General features: G+C 43.5%; 1 protein-coding gene across 1 annotated transcript in view; it reads left to right on the top strand.

Moving 5' to 3' along the window:
- LOC307197896 (uncharacterized protein) overlaps positions 1 to 15,212 on the top strand; it is a 31,062-nt gene extending 15,850 nt beyond the window's left edge. The window contains exon 4 of the mRNA XM_079944411.1: positions 13,672 to 15,212. Within this exon, the coding sequence (XP_079800537.1) occupies positions 13,672 to 13,686 (15 nt within the window). The 3' untranslated portion in view covers positions 13,687 to 15,212. The remainder of the gene's footprint in view (positions 1 to 13,671) is intronic.
- Positions 15,213 to 17,736: the final 2,524 nt, after the last annotated feature.

The raw sequence follows: 17,736 nt of genomic DNA, 5'->3' as shown, positions 1-17,736 counted from the left end.
CTGTGCATTCCTCTTGCACCGGCTCATTGTTTAGATCACAGCAGTGATACATGATCTGACCTATAGGAGTAATTCAATAAAACATCAATATTTTCCTTCCTTTAACCCATGGTGCTGTGACTGGAGAAACCTGCCTGGAATGGCCTCCACCGTAAGCTCGTCAGGAGCTATACCTTTGGCTTTACTGTTCGCTCAGCTATTCCTGCCAAAGAGCCTGCCCATGTCAGAAATGACCAAGTTAGTTTTGTCTAGGTGGAAGACAGGTGGACTTCATGGATTCAAACATGTTTTAAAGGTCTTTGCATCTAGATTTTCTAGGCACTATGTTGGCCTCTTTACAACTATGGTCTGATATAATCCCTTTTGAACCATCTTGCAAAGTAGGCACTGTTAATCGCAGTTTATTGGATGAGCAAATTGAGGTTAGCTGGTGGCTGAGTCAGGAACAGTACCTAGTTGCATGTATTCTCAGGGCCCAGAGCTTTTCCACCTACACTGCTCAGGCCAGGCTTATGCAGAACATGAAAAGTGAAAAAGTGGCTGGTCCTCCCACACAGCCAGAGGATATTTCTTCATAGGCTTTTCTTTTATTCCTAGTTTCTTACTCATCATCCAGGTATCTGCAGGACTTGGCACAGATGTTTCAGTAAATATATGCTAAAAAATAATTATAATAACGATAGCAACAAGAGCAATAAATACAGACTTTATTGCTTAGTAGGTGTTAGGGACTCTTCTAAATGCTTGACTCATTACAGCCTCATATGAGCTAGATGCTATGAGCTAGATGCCTATTATCATGCATGTGTCACAGGTGAAGAGACATACTGACAAAGGAGTTAATTTACCTAAGGTTACACTCTTACTTGTGATGGAATAGGATCTCAAAACCAGGAAGAGGGGCTTACCTGGTGGTGCAGTGGTTGAGAGTCTGCCTGCCGATGCAGGGGATGCAGGTTCGTGCCCCGGTCCGGGAGGATCCCACATGCCGCTGAGCGGCTGGGCCCGTGAGCCATGGCCACTAAGCCTGCGTGTCCAGAGCCTGTGCTCCACAGCGGGAGAGGCCACAGCGGTGACAGGCCCGCATACCGCAAAAAAAAAAAAAAAACAAAAAAACAATAAAACCAGGAGGATCTCAATTGTCTATAGTAAAGTAGGATATTAGTAGAAAGTATTAAAATGTATCATTACATTTATTATTTATCTAAAAGGTATTATATTTATTACTTTTATTATTTTTGACATTGGCATCTACAATTGCAACATGTAAAGGTTTTTCCCCACACCAAACAATTTTCCGATACTAGCTGGGTGTCCCAGACAATTTTCCAATACCAGCGGGGTGTCCTGCAATTAATCTCACATTTAACACTATCTACCTGGAGATAGTGTAAGATCCCACAGGTTAAGGGCTCAGTCCTACGAGACCGCTGCTTGCCCCCCACTTCAGGTGCCAATCATAATCCAGGTTATGAGCTGTGCTTCCGACCTACCTGCTCTAGTTTGGAGGTTCCAACAACCCCCTCCTGGGGTTCGAGTAATGTGCTAAAGTGGCTCACAGGACTCAGAGAAACATTGTATTTACTAGATTATCAGTTTATTATAAAAGAATATAACTCAGGAACAGCCAGATGGAAGAGATGCACAGAGCAAGGTGTAGGGAAAGAGCACCAGGCTTCCATGCCCTCTCCTAGAGCGCTACCTCAGTCCCCAGATCTCCACGTGTTCACCAACCTGGAGGATCTCAGAACACTGTCTTTGTGGGGCTTTATGGCGACTCTGTTGCATAGGCATGATTGATCAAATCATTGGCCATGGGTGATTTAACTCCATCTTCAGCCCCTTTCCCTGGGGCAGAATCTGAGAATAAAGAGTCCAGGTCTACCAAATCCATCCCAACTTACTTTAATAAAATAATAACGTCATTGAAATAAAGAAAAATCTAGAATAAATGCTAACCCAGATAGATGCTAAAGAACAGGTGTCACCTGGGACTGTCCCAGGCAAACCAGGATGCATAGTCACATTCCCTTTAAGGCCCCTTCCAAGCCCCAGTGACTCCAATCTGATGATAACTCGGAGTCAGACAACTGCTCACCTCACTGTAATTTTAAGAACTGACGTCTACAGTTGCTGAGTCTTCCTTACTAGTAGCCAACTTCCATTTGTTCTTTCAATATTTATTAAGCACTTGATAAGTAAGAGAGACAGAGCTATTTTCTTGCCTTCAAGAAACTCATAGCAGAGCAGGAAAATCAGGAAAGAAAGCCAACAGTTAGAGTATAGTTCACTGGGTCTCATCACCATTTTTTAATAGGTCTCCTCCATATATATATATATACATACCTATGATGTTTGTAAGACCTAGCATAGTACCTGGTATCTGGTAGTCATTCAGTAATATTAACTTAAGAAATGAATGAACAAAGTGCTATGATAGAGGTAAACCTGGGTGACATAGATTACATGGACAGGCATCTAACTGAGATAAGAGATGAGAGGAAACTTCTCAAGGAAGGAAAAGGTGAGCTGAACTTGAATGTCAAGGAGGACCCACCATGCTGGGTAGGACAGAAAAGGGCCTTCTTCGCATGGGAGGAAATGTATGTAAATGAGTAGACATGGGAAACAGCAGATGCTTGGGGAACTTCAAGTTGTTCTGAAGGATCGGGGGTCAGGGTGGAGGCATGGCAAGAAATGAGGCTGTGGGAAGGGCCAGCTAAAGTTTAGGAATATGGATCACTCTTAGTCGTGAAAAAATCAGGGTTGCTTTAGGACAGCACTCAGAGGTTGAAACTGCCTTTCTGAGGATCTAAAGCTTCAGTTACACCTAAGATTCCCTGGTCCTGCAGAACAGTGATGCAATCGAGAGAAGAATCCAGAATCAACCTGGCTATTAACTCTTGGAAAGAAAAGGATCAGTCCCTTCCCAAGTGCAGTGGTAGTAAACCTTTTATAGGAGCTCAAGGCCGCATTCATCTCAGCACTGCTATTGCATTTGGATCAGGGATAATGGAGGGCCTGCTTCACAGTTCTCAGCCTCTATCTGTGAAAAAAGAAAGAGTTGAAGTAATTAAGTGATTTATTAAATTTAAAAGTAATAAAAATTTATCTGAGTTCTTTAGATTTTCCCCCAACATATTCCCTGCATAAATGCCTTGATTTTCCAGTTTACTTTGGGAAAATCCATCCCTTCCAAGGAAGAAAGTTTGGCGGCTGGCGAGCAACTAGCTTCATTGGTGATTACAAGCAATGGGAATTATTTGCAAGTTTGTGTGAAAGTGTACATGGGGGTGGAAGAGATGCGGAGGAGGTAGCATAAGGCAGAGACTGACAACATCTGTCTTTTTGACAATACCTTTGTTCACACTTTTTCACATTTCTCTGAAATATCACTAGCATGTTCTCCTAGTGTTATCTCTTGCTTAGACTATTATGGCAGTTCCCTTATTAGAATTTCCATCTCTAGTGTCTAACCATCATTATGGGGTTAATTCCCATAAAGCCCAATCCCATTACCAGTCCCACTTTCAGCCTCATCCCCTATCATCTTTTATCTTCACCCAACTTCCACCCAGCCAGACTGACCTGAATTACTGTTCTCCAAACATACCCTGCACTTAAACACTTCCATAGCTTTGCTCTTACGGTTCTGCCTCTACGGTCCAAATTTTGCCCACTACAGGATGCAGTTAAAACTCTTTGAAAGTTTCTCTGATCTCTTAGCTAAAAGTTACCCTTCCCTCTTCTCAACTCCTGTAAGCAGTTTACTTATGCTTTTTTGGCTCTTAACACTTTCACCTTATTTAGGGCTATTTATGTATCGGGCTTATTTTGCTTACCTTGAAGTCTGTATATCACCCACGTTTGTATTTCTTTGACTTCCTATCACGATGCCAGACTCATGGTGGGAAGCCAGTTAGTGATGAGCCCAAGGTGTCTGGAGACTTCCCTATGCCAAAGAGGTGTTTAAAGCTGATGGCATTTCTCAGCAGAGGTAGTCAAGCTACGGTGCCTCTTTCTCCTCAGCTCGTGGCTTATGTGGTACTCAAGTTCCCAGCTGGGGACACCTGTGCCAGTTGGGACCAGCTGAGCATCTAGCTACATCCATGGAATGAAAACACCCAGGTGGGGGTGTAGCTAGATGCTCAGCTGGTATTTCTCCTTAGCTCAAAATCCTCCAGTGGTTTCCAACCTCACTCAGAGTAAAAGTCCTTACAGTTACCTCCAAGGCCCCTGTCGTCTGGCCCTGCATCTCTCTGGCCTCATTTCTCACCACTCTGCCTCCCTCACTCTCTCCGCCTGTTCCCTCTTTCTGCTTGAATAGAGGAAGTGGGCTTTGCTAATAAGAATGAGATTCTTAGATGTGGAACATCATGTGAGTGTCTGAGAAAGCCATGAGAAGGTATCAAGTCAAAGCCTTACCCCAGACACAGCTGTATGACCACGGGGGCATTAACTGAGTTTCTCAACTGCCCCTGCTGGACTGTGAGCTTTCTAACACTGATACTCTGGTCCAGTGCTTTTGTCCACCATTACCCTCCTCTTCTCAGTTTATGTACAACACAAGAGCTCACAAATGTTTGTTAGGGAAGTAATGATGTTATTACTACATAGAGACTGCCCTGTTCTGTCATAGTGTAACTACCTTTTAATAAAAGCATTTCCTAATTTTATTCTGGATTCAGTCATTTGGAGACTACTGAATGTGGTTCAAAGTATAACAGCCCCTGTCAATTTATTTGCACTACACCAAGATGGTACCCTTTTCCTCTATGTGATGAGAATGTACCTCTGTCTGGAGCAAAGGCCACCCACAGTGTATTGTTGAAGCTGTAGTTCTGGGTACCCAGATAAATTTAAGGGACTCAGCACTAACCAGAATGATGGCTACATTGACTAGAGGTGTTTAAGAAACAGCTGTTATAAGACTTCCCTCCTTACCTGTCAAGTTTGAATTGCATTGACTTTCTGGTTCCACTGATGAGAGCTAAGATTTTGACTGAGACACCTTCATTTTTTGATATCAGATGCACAAAGACCACAGCTTTGCTAGATTTCAGTATATTGTGCTGGCCCCTTGAAACATTTACTCCTGGCTGACATCATTGAGTATTAGCTCTAGCAAGCTTTGCTGGGCTAAAGTTGTAAGGTGCAGGAGAAAACCACTGGTCTGTTCAGCAGTTCCTTATCACATGCATATGCTGCCGATCACCAGATTTGTATCAAGCCCAGACTCTGCTGTTGTGTTTCAGCATTCTTAAGGACATTGTTGTCTGTATTATGCAGGATACTTCTCTATAGAAGGCACAGAGTAAAATTTCTTAGGGCACAGGGAGAGAGGTGCTCCTCTTGAGCACTGATTTGTTCTTAGTAGACCCTGTGACTCCTGTAATTGATTATCTTTCCCTCTTTTATTTTTTCTGACTTCTAGGAAGCTCAGAGTCAGATTTGCAGCAAATATACAGGATCTTATGGCCTTCATGTTCTATATTAATCACTTTCTATGTTAATCATTAGCCATCTGCTTGTTCTACATCGCTTTTTCTTTTTAATTAATTTTCTCACTTTAAAAACTACCTTTTTATAATCTTCCTAAATTTCTTCTAGAATAGGGCAGAGTTTAAAAAGTAATGATCCTTTACTGTAACAGGTGTTCCCACTGTGCTTATCACAACACCAGACGCTATCTGCAGAGAATCCAGAAAATCCAAGGGCCTAGAGATGTAGGGTGTCTCTTACTGAGGGAACAAAGAAACAAGACCAAAGCACTTCTGCAGACTATAGCTAATAAGTGGTACAAATGCCCAGAAGCCCACCCAGAAGCCTGAGAAATGTGGGTAGACTTCCCAGGGTTACAACTACTTAAGGCAAAGTTAGTAGTAAGACAAGCACCTCCTCTATTCAAGGAGAAAGAGGGAACAGGAAGCACAGTGTGCCTGGCCTGGCCTCTGTGACTGGGAGAGAGTGAGGGAGGCAGAGTGGTGAGAAATGAGGCCAGAGAGATGCAGGGCCAGATGACAGGAGCCTTGGAGGTAACTGTAAGGACTTTTACTCTGAGTGAGGTTGGAAACCACCAGAGGGTTTTCAGCTAAGGAGAAATACCTGAATTTACTGAATTTACATCCTTACTAAAGGATGCATCTGTGGCATCTGAGGCTACTGTTTTGAGGATTCACTGTAGTGAGGTAAGGGCAGGATCAAGGTGGTTGGGAATGATTTGGGATAATTCTGGTGAGACTTGGGAGAGGTTAGGGTGGCCGTGGTAAGGTACAGTGAGAAGTAAGCATGCACAGGATTGGGGCACAGAAATGATCAGAATTGGGCTTCAAGAAAATTGATCTGGTAGTAGAGATGGATGAAGGAATGTATTGATAGTAGGAAGACATTGGAAGTCCTGAGACAGTATTTCTCAAAGGTGGGCCACAAACCACCTACATTTGAATCACCTGCAGAGCTTGTTAAACTACAGATTCTTGAGTCCCTGACCAGATCTACAGAATTAAAATCTTGCAGGAACCTTTGTGAGGTCTTCACTAGGTTATTCTTTTGAACACCAGAGTTCGGGAACTACAAAGAATCGAAGTCCTTAAAATTGAAAATCAACAGAATTTCAAGTCCAAAGAGAATAGATGAATGAGAATCAGAGGATCTTTTTTCCTTTAAAATAATATTACTTACTAGCAATGCTAGAATCTACCATTTTGGTACATGTACTACGAGTTAGATGCAGTCCTAAATAATTTAACCACATGTCAGGGAAAAACTGTTTCTAGGAAAGTGTTTTGCAAGCAGCATGACCACGCCCACTTCCATCCCTCCCATGGAAGATGAGTGGACCCTAAGAAGAGTCCTTAGCTTGCAGCATACCATGGGTATGGAGCTGCCTATTAGAAACTGAGATGGTATGGCAGTACTCTGTATAAGAAAAGGATGGAGAGGAAACCTGGAACAGTCCAGGGTAAGGCTGGAGCCTTGGCTGAGAGTGGGAGCCAGGGAGAAGGGAAGAGGTAGATGCTGGCCCCGAGGAGGAATGGAGAGAGAGGAAAGAGGAAGTGACAGAGGCCCAGAGGGGACTCTTGGGAACTGACTGAGATGTTTAAACAGGATTTTATGAAGCTTTGTCAGACAGTCTCTTTCCCACCACCTCCCCTATCAAGTCTTTACGGATATTATCTATTGGATCTGTTTTGGGGCAGTGCTGTGATGTGCCCGGTTCTGCTGTGAGGGGGCAGAGACTAAGAACAGAGGCTACCCAGTCACCTCCAGTTTTTTTTTTTTGTTTTGTTTTGTTTTGTTTTTGTGGTACGCGGGCCTCTCACTGTTGTGGCCTCTCCCGTTGCGGAGCACAGGCTCCGGACGTGCAGGCTCAGCGGCCATGGCTCACGGGCCCAGCCGCTCCGCGGCATGTGGGATCTTCCCAGACCGGGGCATGAACCCGTGTCCCCTGCATCGGCGGGCAGACTCTCAACCACTGCACCACCAGGGAAGCCCTCCAGTTTGCAACCTCATCAACTCATTCAAGCTAACAGCAATGTCACAGAGGTTGTCTACTTTGCCACCCAAGACTGTCCTGCTCGCCTCAGTCTCCCACGTGAACCCCTTCTGGCTTTTACAGAATCTGTGTGGTAATTTATCGTCTCGGTGTTTTCCAGGCAGAGAATCTGGAATTAGATTCACCCACAGCAGCTGCGGATTTATCACAGGATCTATTAGAGTCTCGTCCAAATGTTGATGTTCCTGACATGAAGCCTTTTAATTCAAAATTGGCTCAGCTGGAAAATTAGGTTAAGGGTTTTTACAGCCACAGTACAAGGCAGAAATTTTACTCTTTTTTATAAACCCAAGGCGCTAGTGGTACAAACCACAATTCAAAGAAGTTTCAACTCTGGACCAGACAGTGTTACACTGTACCTGGAGAAAGGCTAAAAGGTGGGAGGCAAGTTCAGTATTTTTACCCGGAGAGTCACCACTGGGGCCTCAAGAATGGCTGCTGGGAGCTATAAAGAAACTACAGATGTGTGGGAGCCTCAGCAAAGCTCAGGTGAGAAAAGGGGGCAACCCCCCCACTACCACCGCAAAGAGGGAGCATGGGCATTTGCTTCTCCACTCTGCCCTCAGAGCCGGGATCATTGCTGCTGATTAACTGCCTGCCAGATCAAACTTTCCGTCATTAGGTGGTCTGGGTACCTGTCAGAGCCCCTGACCTATATACAGTGCTGTGTAAAAGTTTCAGAGCCCTCACCTTGTGCCGGAGCCCTGCCAGGAGGGGCTGAGTGGTAGTGGCTGCTGCTGCGAGGAGCAGTTAACTGTGGTGGAGTGTGGCAGTACTCAAGTTTCTATTTGTCGTCAAAAAGTCAGGCCTCTGATGTGAGGATGAGCTCGGAAGTGAGACAGACGCTAGGGTGGAAGCCGTCTTCACCTGGCCAGTGAGCCCCACCCCCCCACCTTTGTGGCGTGCCGCCAGACTCCGGGCAGTCAGCAGCTCGGGGGAGGGGAGCCTCGGCAAAGCAGTCTTCCTGTGTTTAGTGCTTGAAGAGAAACACAAACAAACTGGAACACATTCGGGAAGAACATCAGACCTCATGATGGGAGAGGCAGAGGTGGCTGGAGAAGAGAAGTCTTGATTGAAATTTCAGGACAAATAGGTGGTCAGGGGTAAAGGATGAGACAAATTATTTCAGATATCAATGATGTAAAAAAGACAGCGTGACTTGTCCTGGGGCTTCAAGGAGGAAGTCAGCATTCGGGAAATGGAAGCCACAGAGAGGTAGATTCTTGGGAAAATTAAAAATAATAATAACGCCATTCCCTGTCTCTAGAACTACCTTGATACCCCTCAACACATGTGCCAAATGGGGAGCAGCTTGAAGCATTAGATGGGGATTTTCCTTAAAAGACCTTTAAAGTCCCTCAAATCTATAATCCTAGACTCAGGTCTAGTCTTCAAATGTTTTCTACCTTTTATGTGAAACTGTCTAAGCGTCACTCTAGTCATTTGATCAATTAAGATAGTAAAACTCTTTTCACTGGAATATTGAGAGAATGTAAAATCTTTCAGAATGACAATGTCTAAATGCAAAATATGTGTTTTTCATTTAATTATATTAAGGGACAAGTTAGGCAACTTATGCAAACTAAAAGAATTGGGTAGTATGGACATCTAGAAGTATTTACCACAATTCTACAGCCAAGGAAGATTCAAGTTCCTGATTCTTTCTCCCTTGAATTTTTTTTTGCATCTGGATTTGTTTATGCTGGGATAGATGCCCACTTCCTAACCCACAGTTCTTCATGGTAACAAGCCCATCACATCCACACGGGACAAACGACTTCATCCCAACCTAGACAGACTAATGAGTCAGAGGTTCTTTTCACACACGGTTGAGTCTACCAGAAGCTACCATCCTCTACAGAATACACATAGTCAAGCTGTATCTTTATTTATTGAAGCATTAAGATGAAAATGTTGACTCTAGGGAGAATCACTCATTATCCAGAAGTATCCACACTTGCCAGATATCTGGATTTGGTGGATAAACATCTGAGTGGTTCCACTGAATTTTTCTTTTTCATTTGGATGTTTTAGTACCATATAGACCCAGCTTCAGTCAAAACTTGGAGAAAAAAACTTGGCAGAAAAAAACCAGAATGACTTAATGCTAGCATAACAGTCTAAAAAAATGAGTATTTTTCACTTATGTTTGTCATGACGTGAGAAGACACTGGGGAAAAAAAATTTTCTAAGTAAGTCAGTGAGTAATGACCAGACAACAGAAAATAGTGAACTAAATTCTTATACCTCTTGCACAATTCAGGCAAATGATTGATAAGTTAGGAAGCCAAAAAACGGTTCAAAGTAAGATGAATTGTAAATAATTTTGGTGGGTATTTGAAATCCTCAATGCACAAAGATTAGCAGAAAACCATAAACTACAATGTGAGGCATGAAAAAGTGTATGGAAGAAACCACTTATAATATTTTGAAGGCTAATGAAGAATGGAAAAGAATCCCAGGAATTTTTCTAAAAATAAATACTATTAAACCAAGCTAGGAAAGGCGGAAAGGGATTTTGAACATTATTCATTAGAACATGGCTCTTCAACTGTTGAGGATGGATAAGCCCCACCCCTCTTCAGGCCCCTTAGAGGCTCCTAGAAAGGGAGAGGGCATAAGTGCATGCACCGTGAATGCATCTTGGGGCGAATGAGAAGATGGGAACCTTAAGTGCTGGTTTCTCCCATATCCTGCCCTGCCAATGGCACATTTAAATTCTCTGGGCCAGTTTCTTCATCCATAAAATGGGGGTATTGGATAATATTATTTTAATAATACCATCCAACTACAAGATGTTAAAATCCATAAGAACTGAGCAACTGTTAGATAAAGAAGCAGCATTTAGAATTTTTAACTGCATTTGCGAAGTGATGTTTCTGACTAAAAGGCAAAGGCAGCCTTGGATCTGAGTGTGAGAACAGGCATTTAGCTGTGAGGTAATAGGTAAAAGACATGGGAGAAAGTATTAGACCCAGTGTTCTTTAAAAAAGATTAATAGAACATGCAAATGGTACCAGACTAGAAGAAGGAGACCCCAGTGTGGGCAGGCACTGAACACATGAATGATATTAAGAGATTATCGAAATACGGGTAGAAAAAAGTAAAATGGGATTCAACTTTGAAAAATGCAAAGTAATGCATTTGGGAGCAAGCAACCAGAAACACATGAGTTTGCAATGTTTTGTGGCGACCAGATTAACTCGAGACAGAATCATCGTGCTAGTGAATAGAAGATGGGTGATCTCTCTACCCCAAGAGGAGGCCACACTTGGAATTCTGAGTTCAGGTCTCTCTCTTTGAAAGTAAAGGATGAGAAAGAAAAATGAAGAGGTCAGGAAAGTGCAAAACTAATAATTAGGGAATTAAAGGCGGTTGATTTAAAATGAAGATTTAAAAATTTCACAGAATGGGCTGGCTGGTATCGGGCTCTGATAGGAAAATAAAGCCTGGTGGATCTCAGTTTATAAACTTTCATGGAATCAGGGAATATTAGAGAAGGAGGGGGGTCTTAGAAACCTACTCCATCCCTCCCATGTTTTACAAATGAAGCCAACTCAGATAGTTCAAAAAAGGGTGTAGTTGATTAACGTGATTGCTCAAGCAATAGAAGTAAATTTGAAAACTCAGGAGCTCTTGGTTATTGGGCCCTTAACCTGGCCATTTCTGAATGTGGTGTCACTTTTGATATCTTCTTATCTTTGAGCATAAATTCATTCATTGTTCTGGTGCCTTTCCCCCAGGTCCCTCTCCCTGGTCTTCCTTTCTGTAATGAGTACCCTCCCCTGGCCCATGTTTCTACCTATAATACGTACTTCTTCTTCCCTCACAGAGGAGATCTGGAGTCACCCCCACCTCCAGAAACCTCTCTCCTTCAAACAGAATTAGTTTTCTCTCCTGTCTGTTCTCTTGAGCCTTTTATTTCTAAATTTCCACTAAGGCAGTGATTATACCGTATTGCAAGCCCCTGTGCTCAGCTCCTGTGGTCATATCCCTACATTGGATGGAAGGGAGGGTGTCTTAGTCATCTTGGTGTCTCCGTTGCTTATCGCAAGGCCTGAGATAAGCAAACATCTTTTCCATGAATGTTAAATGAAAAAGTGGTTTGTTTCCTCTCCACCTCTCACTTCCTAAGTTTCTTTCTGTTTCTAGGCAGAGCTGTTTGGGGAGGTGATGCGTGTGGTCTTTCCACACTGTTAGTATTGATGTTAAAATGCCTCACTCGCTCCCCTCAGAAACCTGATGCTTTATCAGCAGATGTCCTTTCCAGAAATCAGATCTACCCAGCCCATCAGAACGTAACCACTCTCCCACAGGCACAACTGATTGGCCAATTCTGTCATTTAGTCTTTAATCAAATGTGTTTTGTGTAACACTGTATTTCACCATATCTCTCCACTAAAGGAGGGTTCCATGGTGAAATAAATGGGAAATATTTAGTTAAACAAAAGTAACTTGCATTCTCTTACTGTCCTTTGTCTCATGAATCTCAAGGCTGGGGATCGAGCAATTTGATTTCAGAACTCTTTTCTCAGGAGGCATCTTCAGGGAGTCATGTTTTGTGGAAAATTCTTTGAGATATGTTGAGCTTCTAGACCAGGCGATCATGCCACCCCTTCTTGTAGTGATGTAAATAGCCAGTGCTTACTGTGTGTCAGACACTGTTGCAATGTTTTATATGTATTAACTCACTTAATTCTCACAACCCCATAAGGTACAATTATTATTCCCATTTTACAAATGAGAAAAAAATTTGAGATACGGAGGTTAAGAAATTTGCCCACCATCAAACATCTAAGTGGCAGAAGCAGAATTCAATCCCAGACCTGACTCCAGTGTCCTGTACATGCAGCTAAAACCCCACTGCCTGTAATTGTAATCCCATGTTGACTTCTGGGTGCTACAGAATGAGTCCAAGTTCTTACAGCATGCAAACCATTTAACTGTTTGAAAACAACTAACATTCTTTCTGAGGCCTCTCTTCTCTGAATCTTCCAATTCTTCAACCATTCTTCAAATGACGAGGTCTAAAAGTCTTTTACCTTCTTGATGATTGGCCTCTGGACCACCTCTGTGATTCTGTGTCATCATTCAGTTTATGCCTCAGAACAGCCAGCCTGATGTGGTTCCACCACCACCAGGAACAGCGAACTATCGTCTCTCTCTAGAAACACATTTGATTTGGGGAGTTTTATTTGTGTGTTTATTTGGGGTATCCATACTGTGCCAGTGGCCCATGTTTAGCTAAATAATAACTAAACTTCTGCAAAGCATGAGTTTGGGGAATATTTCATGAGATCCTTTTATAAGTGGCAGAAACAATTAATAAGAAAAGACTACCCTCAACTAAAACTGTCTCCACTTAGGCAAGTCTGCAAGTATCACATCGGCCTCACACGGGGCTTTTCCTAAACCTCACATTTTCACAGTTAGGACCCTTCATTGACCAACTGGAAGCTGCAGCCAGCTTTTCAGGAGGGAATCATGAGGAGGTTCCAGTGACAGCATAGGAAGTGTGCCTTAGTAAGAGGAACTTCTTTTAGTAATGTTTCCATTGACTTAATATTAAATGCAGTGTGGGAAAGAAGAGGAGAGAAGGGAAGAAGGGATTTTTTAAGTTATGAATTAAATTATACAGATACAGAGAGATTTGTTCACAGCCAAATGGACACTTGGTAATGTAGCTCTCTCATTCCCTTAGAATTGCTTAGTTCAGAAGAGCAGACCATGAGGGGGTCCATCACCTGGATGGAGTGTTCAGGCCTCACTTGAATGGGAATTTCCTCACTTGACAGATGGGGATTGAGTGTCTGTTAGCTAACATTTTTCCTCTAATTACTAATTATACCAGAGAAAGGGGCTTTATGACCAGAGTCCTGGAAATGTGAAATTTGATCAGTAGAGATTTGCAGTAAAGATGGAAGATTGACATGTGACGTCAGACAGCTGGCAAGGAGGCCCATCAGGCCAGGAGGTCAGCAGCTGCTCACAGCGGATTTGATAGGGTTGGGGGAGAACCCAGGAAGGGGGGATCAGAAAAAGATCTGGGAGAGGAGAGATAAGGAGAACCATGTTAACAATTTTGCTTCCCTCTCCTCCTCTTTCTGTCATTTCAGATAAGAACATATTAATCTTCTGAGAGCAAGGCTGTAGCCAACAGGTGGCAAGGCCCATTCCTGCACAGAAGGCAGCTGCTGGGAGCGAGAAAGGATGCCAGGAAAAGAGCTTCAGGTGGGAATCGCACAGAGCAATTAACCCTCACCCTGAAACACGCCCCACTCCACTTGCACCACTCACGAAGGAGACCACAACCCCGAAGGTCATACACTCAGGACATTCCCTAGAGCAGTGATGCTCAAAGGATCATCCAGGAACCAGCTTCATTGGAATCCCCTGACCTTCTGGTTAACAATGCAGATGCCTGCACCCCATTCATATACAGAGAATCTGAATCTCTGTAGGTGGGAGAGTCCACCTCCCCAGTCACTTTCTCTCACATCATCCCATGTATTGTCTTCTTTGCACATAAATGATGATCTGAAGTGGTATCATCCATTTATTTGTTTCCTGTCTTCCCCATGATAGGAGATGTTCCAAAGAAGCAGGGTCTCCCTGCTCAGAGCAGTAACCTAGCACATAGCAGGGGCTTCATAAATGTTTATTGGGTGAGTGAATAGGTGAATTGAAGGGAGATGGGGAGAAAGAAAGGAGGTTTAGAATGCCTGCCCTGGTGAAGAAGCCAAACTGAGCCTAGCTCCTATGCTCTGAGATCCTCAGGCAGTATGAGTGAGGGTGGCAGCCAAGGGACAGGGAGGTTGCTCCCCACTGGGGTTAAAACAACAATGGAACAATGACTGAGGCTCTTACACGAGCAATGGGCCCTACTGAGCTTTACACACAACAGCCTCGTGCAGGGAAACACCTCCCCACAGCTAAGCACATGTTCCCCACCAGCCCCAAGACAGAGTGTGGACCGCCCCTTTGCACCTTTATTTCAGAAGAGCCCTCAATGCACACCTGTCATTATTCTTAAATTGTCCCTACGACATCGATAGGAGGATAGCATTGCCACCCTTAATTTGTGAGGCACAGAAATAAATGCCCTAAAAGTAATGACAAGGTGCCGTAGGTCACAAAACAGTCAGAAAGGGGAAAAAGAAAGAAAGAAACTGAAAACCTGATTTCCCTGCCTCATAAACCAACGGTATGTCTCAATCCAGCTGCTTCCTACATTTTCTCTGATGCTTATTCTTGAAGCCACTGTGGTTTTTGCAGTAGGTAGGAAGGGGAGACATTAGCACTACACCATGTTGAGTAATGCACATTGTACTTAATCTACTTGTGACCCTTTTATTCCCACTTTTATACAATAAAGTTAATATTGATAATACTGTCTACGAAGATGACTAGAGTACTCCCCAATATAGCATATTAAATGTAACACCTTTTTTATATATGCTTTCTTAGAACCATGTTCTATTAAATCAGTCTTTAAAATCCCCACTCCTGTATAATAACCATAGTCTTCTTTTGGTTTGAGAATCTTACATATATTGTGAAGTTAGAGAATCACAGCTCTGAAAAATCATGTAATCTAAGTCCTCTCCTCCTTATCACGTCTTAAATAAGGAAGCAGAAGCCCAGGGATTTCACATGGCATGGGGTGCAATATGGGCAGCATTCCCATTTCTTGCATGCTAGACTTTTCGTGGGAACCCCAGTGCTTAGCATAGCTTTGAGTACCATGGCAGGGTCCAGCTGGCATTACCTGATATTTGCTCTTTTCACTATTGACTGATGAGACACAAAATCCCTATGACACTGAGGCTTTGGATGGCCTTAATAACATCTGCATGTTCTTTTGCCACTACACCGATGTGCCTTTGATCCTCAGGGAAGCTACACACACACAGAGGCAATGAGTGTCATGGCAGCTGTAAGCTCATGAGGGCTATATGGGGACTTTCACTGGGTAGAGTGTTTAGAGCTAACTGAACAGCTAAGAGTGCTTCTAGAAAGCTGTGTAAGAAAGGCCTCCCACTGTAATGGTGGGAGAAGGAGGTCCCAGCCTCGCTCCTGGGAGGGAGGTGCTCACCCCTTCGGCACTGCACTGGGTCTCCCACAGCAGCTCTGAGAGCCATCATTGCCACAAGCTGTGTCAGTCCCAGCGTCAGTGTGAGCCAGGAGAGGATGAAGAAGCCGGCTGTGAGCAGTCTTCACTCACTTGCCAAGGGAAAAAAGATTAACAAGCATTTCCTGACACGGGGCAGAGAAGCCTTCCGAAGTTCCAAAGACTCACGTGGCATCATTTTTCTGGTGGGGCTGGAGTGCTTTGGCCTTCATGGAGGAGTTGGACTCCCAAGTCTTCTGTGTTTTATGTATATGCTGTCAATATATTTCTGAGAGGTAAGCGGAATCAAAGACTATCATCCCTTTTCAGGGATAGAGCAGGAGTGTGTCTTTCCCCCTTCTCCATGCAGGGAATTCCTCATCCCTCAAAATTCAGCTAACTGGTAATACCTCTTGGACATCTTGTCAGACTCCCCTACTTAGTCTCCCAGAAGCAGGGAGTCTCCTTCCTTTGTGCTCCTGCAGTACCCTGCATACACCTCGGTGACAGTCCTGGACCGTGGGGCTCTAATTATTGACATTGAAGTCAACTTCCACAGTAGACTGTGCTCTCCTCTCCAGAGCAGGGGGCAGGATTTCTTTATCTTTGTAGACCCTTCCCCTCCCCACCTACCTACACTCTAACCCACCCCAAGTCCAGTTTTAAAGATTGGCACGTCAAAGATACTAAAAGAACAGAAAAGAGAAAACACAAGGAGGAAAGTTAAGTGGCTTACCCAAAGTCACACAGCAATTCAGCATCAGAGTTATGACATTTAGCGCAGTACTCAATTCTAAACTAGGCTGTCATCATGCTTATTTGATTGTCCACAAAGAGTGATGCATATTTTTAAGAATAATTTTACTGCTAGAGAAATGAAGAACATGCAACCCAGGCCAGTTAATTCTTAAGTATGATTAGACAGTGGCTTACAGGCTCCATCTATGTCTTATATCAGGATCATTTTCAGGTCTAATGGAAATTACATGGTGGCTTTAGCTTCACAGGGAAGGAACTCCAAGCTAATCAGCCTTGGGAATGCCACCATCTGAGATGCCAAGGCAAAAACAAAAGAATGCAATCGATTAAGAGTCTCCCTTCAGGAACGTTCCAAGGCTACAGGCTGCTGACATGAGATTGGACTGGAATGCTAGCCACAGGCTTAGTTGCTTTGCAAAAGGCCACAGCTGTTGCTGTGGGGAAAAGCAGGGTAAAATCCTGTTTTCTTACTTTCAGCTTTCTGCTGACCTTGTTAGAGATTGTTTCTGAGCTGCCTGGTGCCCATGCCTATCCCAAATGGTCCCTTCTCTAGTGCCCTGTGTCTTGTCTTTGCTTCTCATTATATTCCCAGCCCTTAACAAAGTGCCTGGAATATGGTCATTGCTCAAGAAATACCTGTTTGACTAATTAACTAAAGCACCAAAGCTAGAGCATTAATAGGCAGTGGTAGTTCTCTGGGACACGAGAGAGATGCCCCTTCACTTTTTCAACCAAGCTTTCCTTTGGCCCTTTCGCTAGAATATAGGAACGTGAAGAAAAGAGAAGTAGCGTGAAAAACATTCTAATTTTGTCCAGCCTGTGACTATGTCTACTCAAATTTTCCCATTCATATTCCATGACCAAATCAGCTGTTTGGGGCCTGTTTCCTTGTTGCTGTTTTTTCTTCTATAATGACAACCAATTTCTGAGTAATTGATGACTCGCCATACCTCTGCAACCTCTTCTGGCCTTTGAAGTGGCTAAAATGACCTAACGCCTAGCAGAAGAGTGGCACGAATAGGCTTTACGAGAAGCTGGGCCCGTGGGGTAAGATCTAGAGGGTTATTGGCTTAAGTGGTCTTAGGCAGTGCCTGTGATTGGAAAATGAAAGGAAACAGAATCCCCTCAGAATCAAGAATAGCTAGGCCTGGCCTTAAAATAAATAGACTAAGGAAGCATGGGAGGCAATGGCTTAATCCGCAAACCTGTTCTCCTCTTTTATTTCACTTATGTTCCCAAACATTTGTCTCTGCCTCCCCTCTGTAGCCTTAGACCCTAACATGTTTTTAAGACGTTAAGCAATGTAGATTTG

This window comes from Stenella coeruleoalba, assembly GCF_951394435.1.
Source record: "Stenella coeruleoalba genome assembly, chromosome: 1".
Taxonomy (NCBI): Eukaryota; Metazoa; Chordata; class Mammalia; order Artiodactyla; family Delphinidae; genus Stenella; species Stenella coeruleoalba.
The sequence above is the reverse complement of the archived record's forward strand: the minus strand, read 5'-3'. Positions and strand labels throughout refer to the sequence as shown.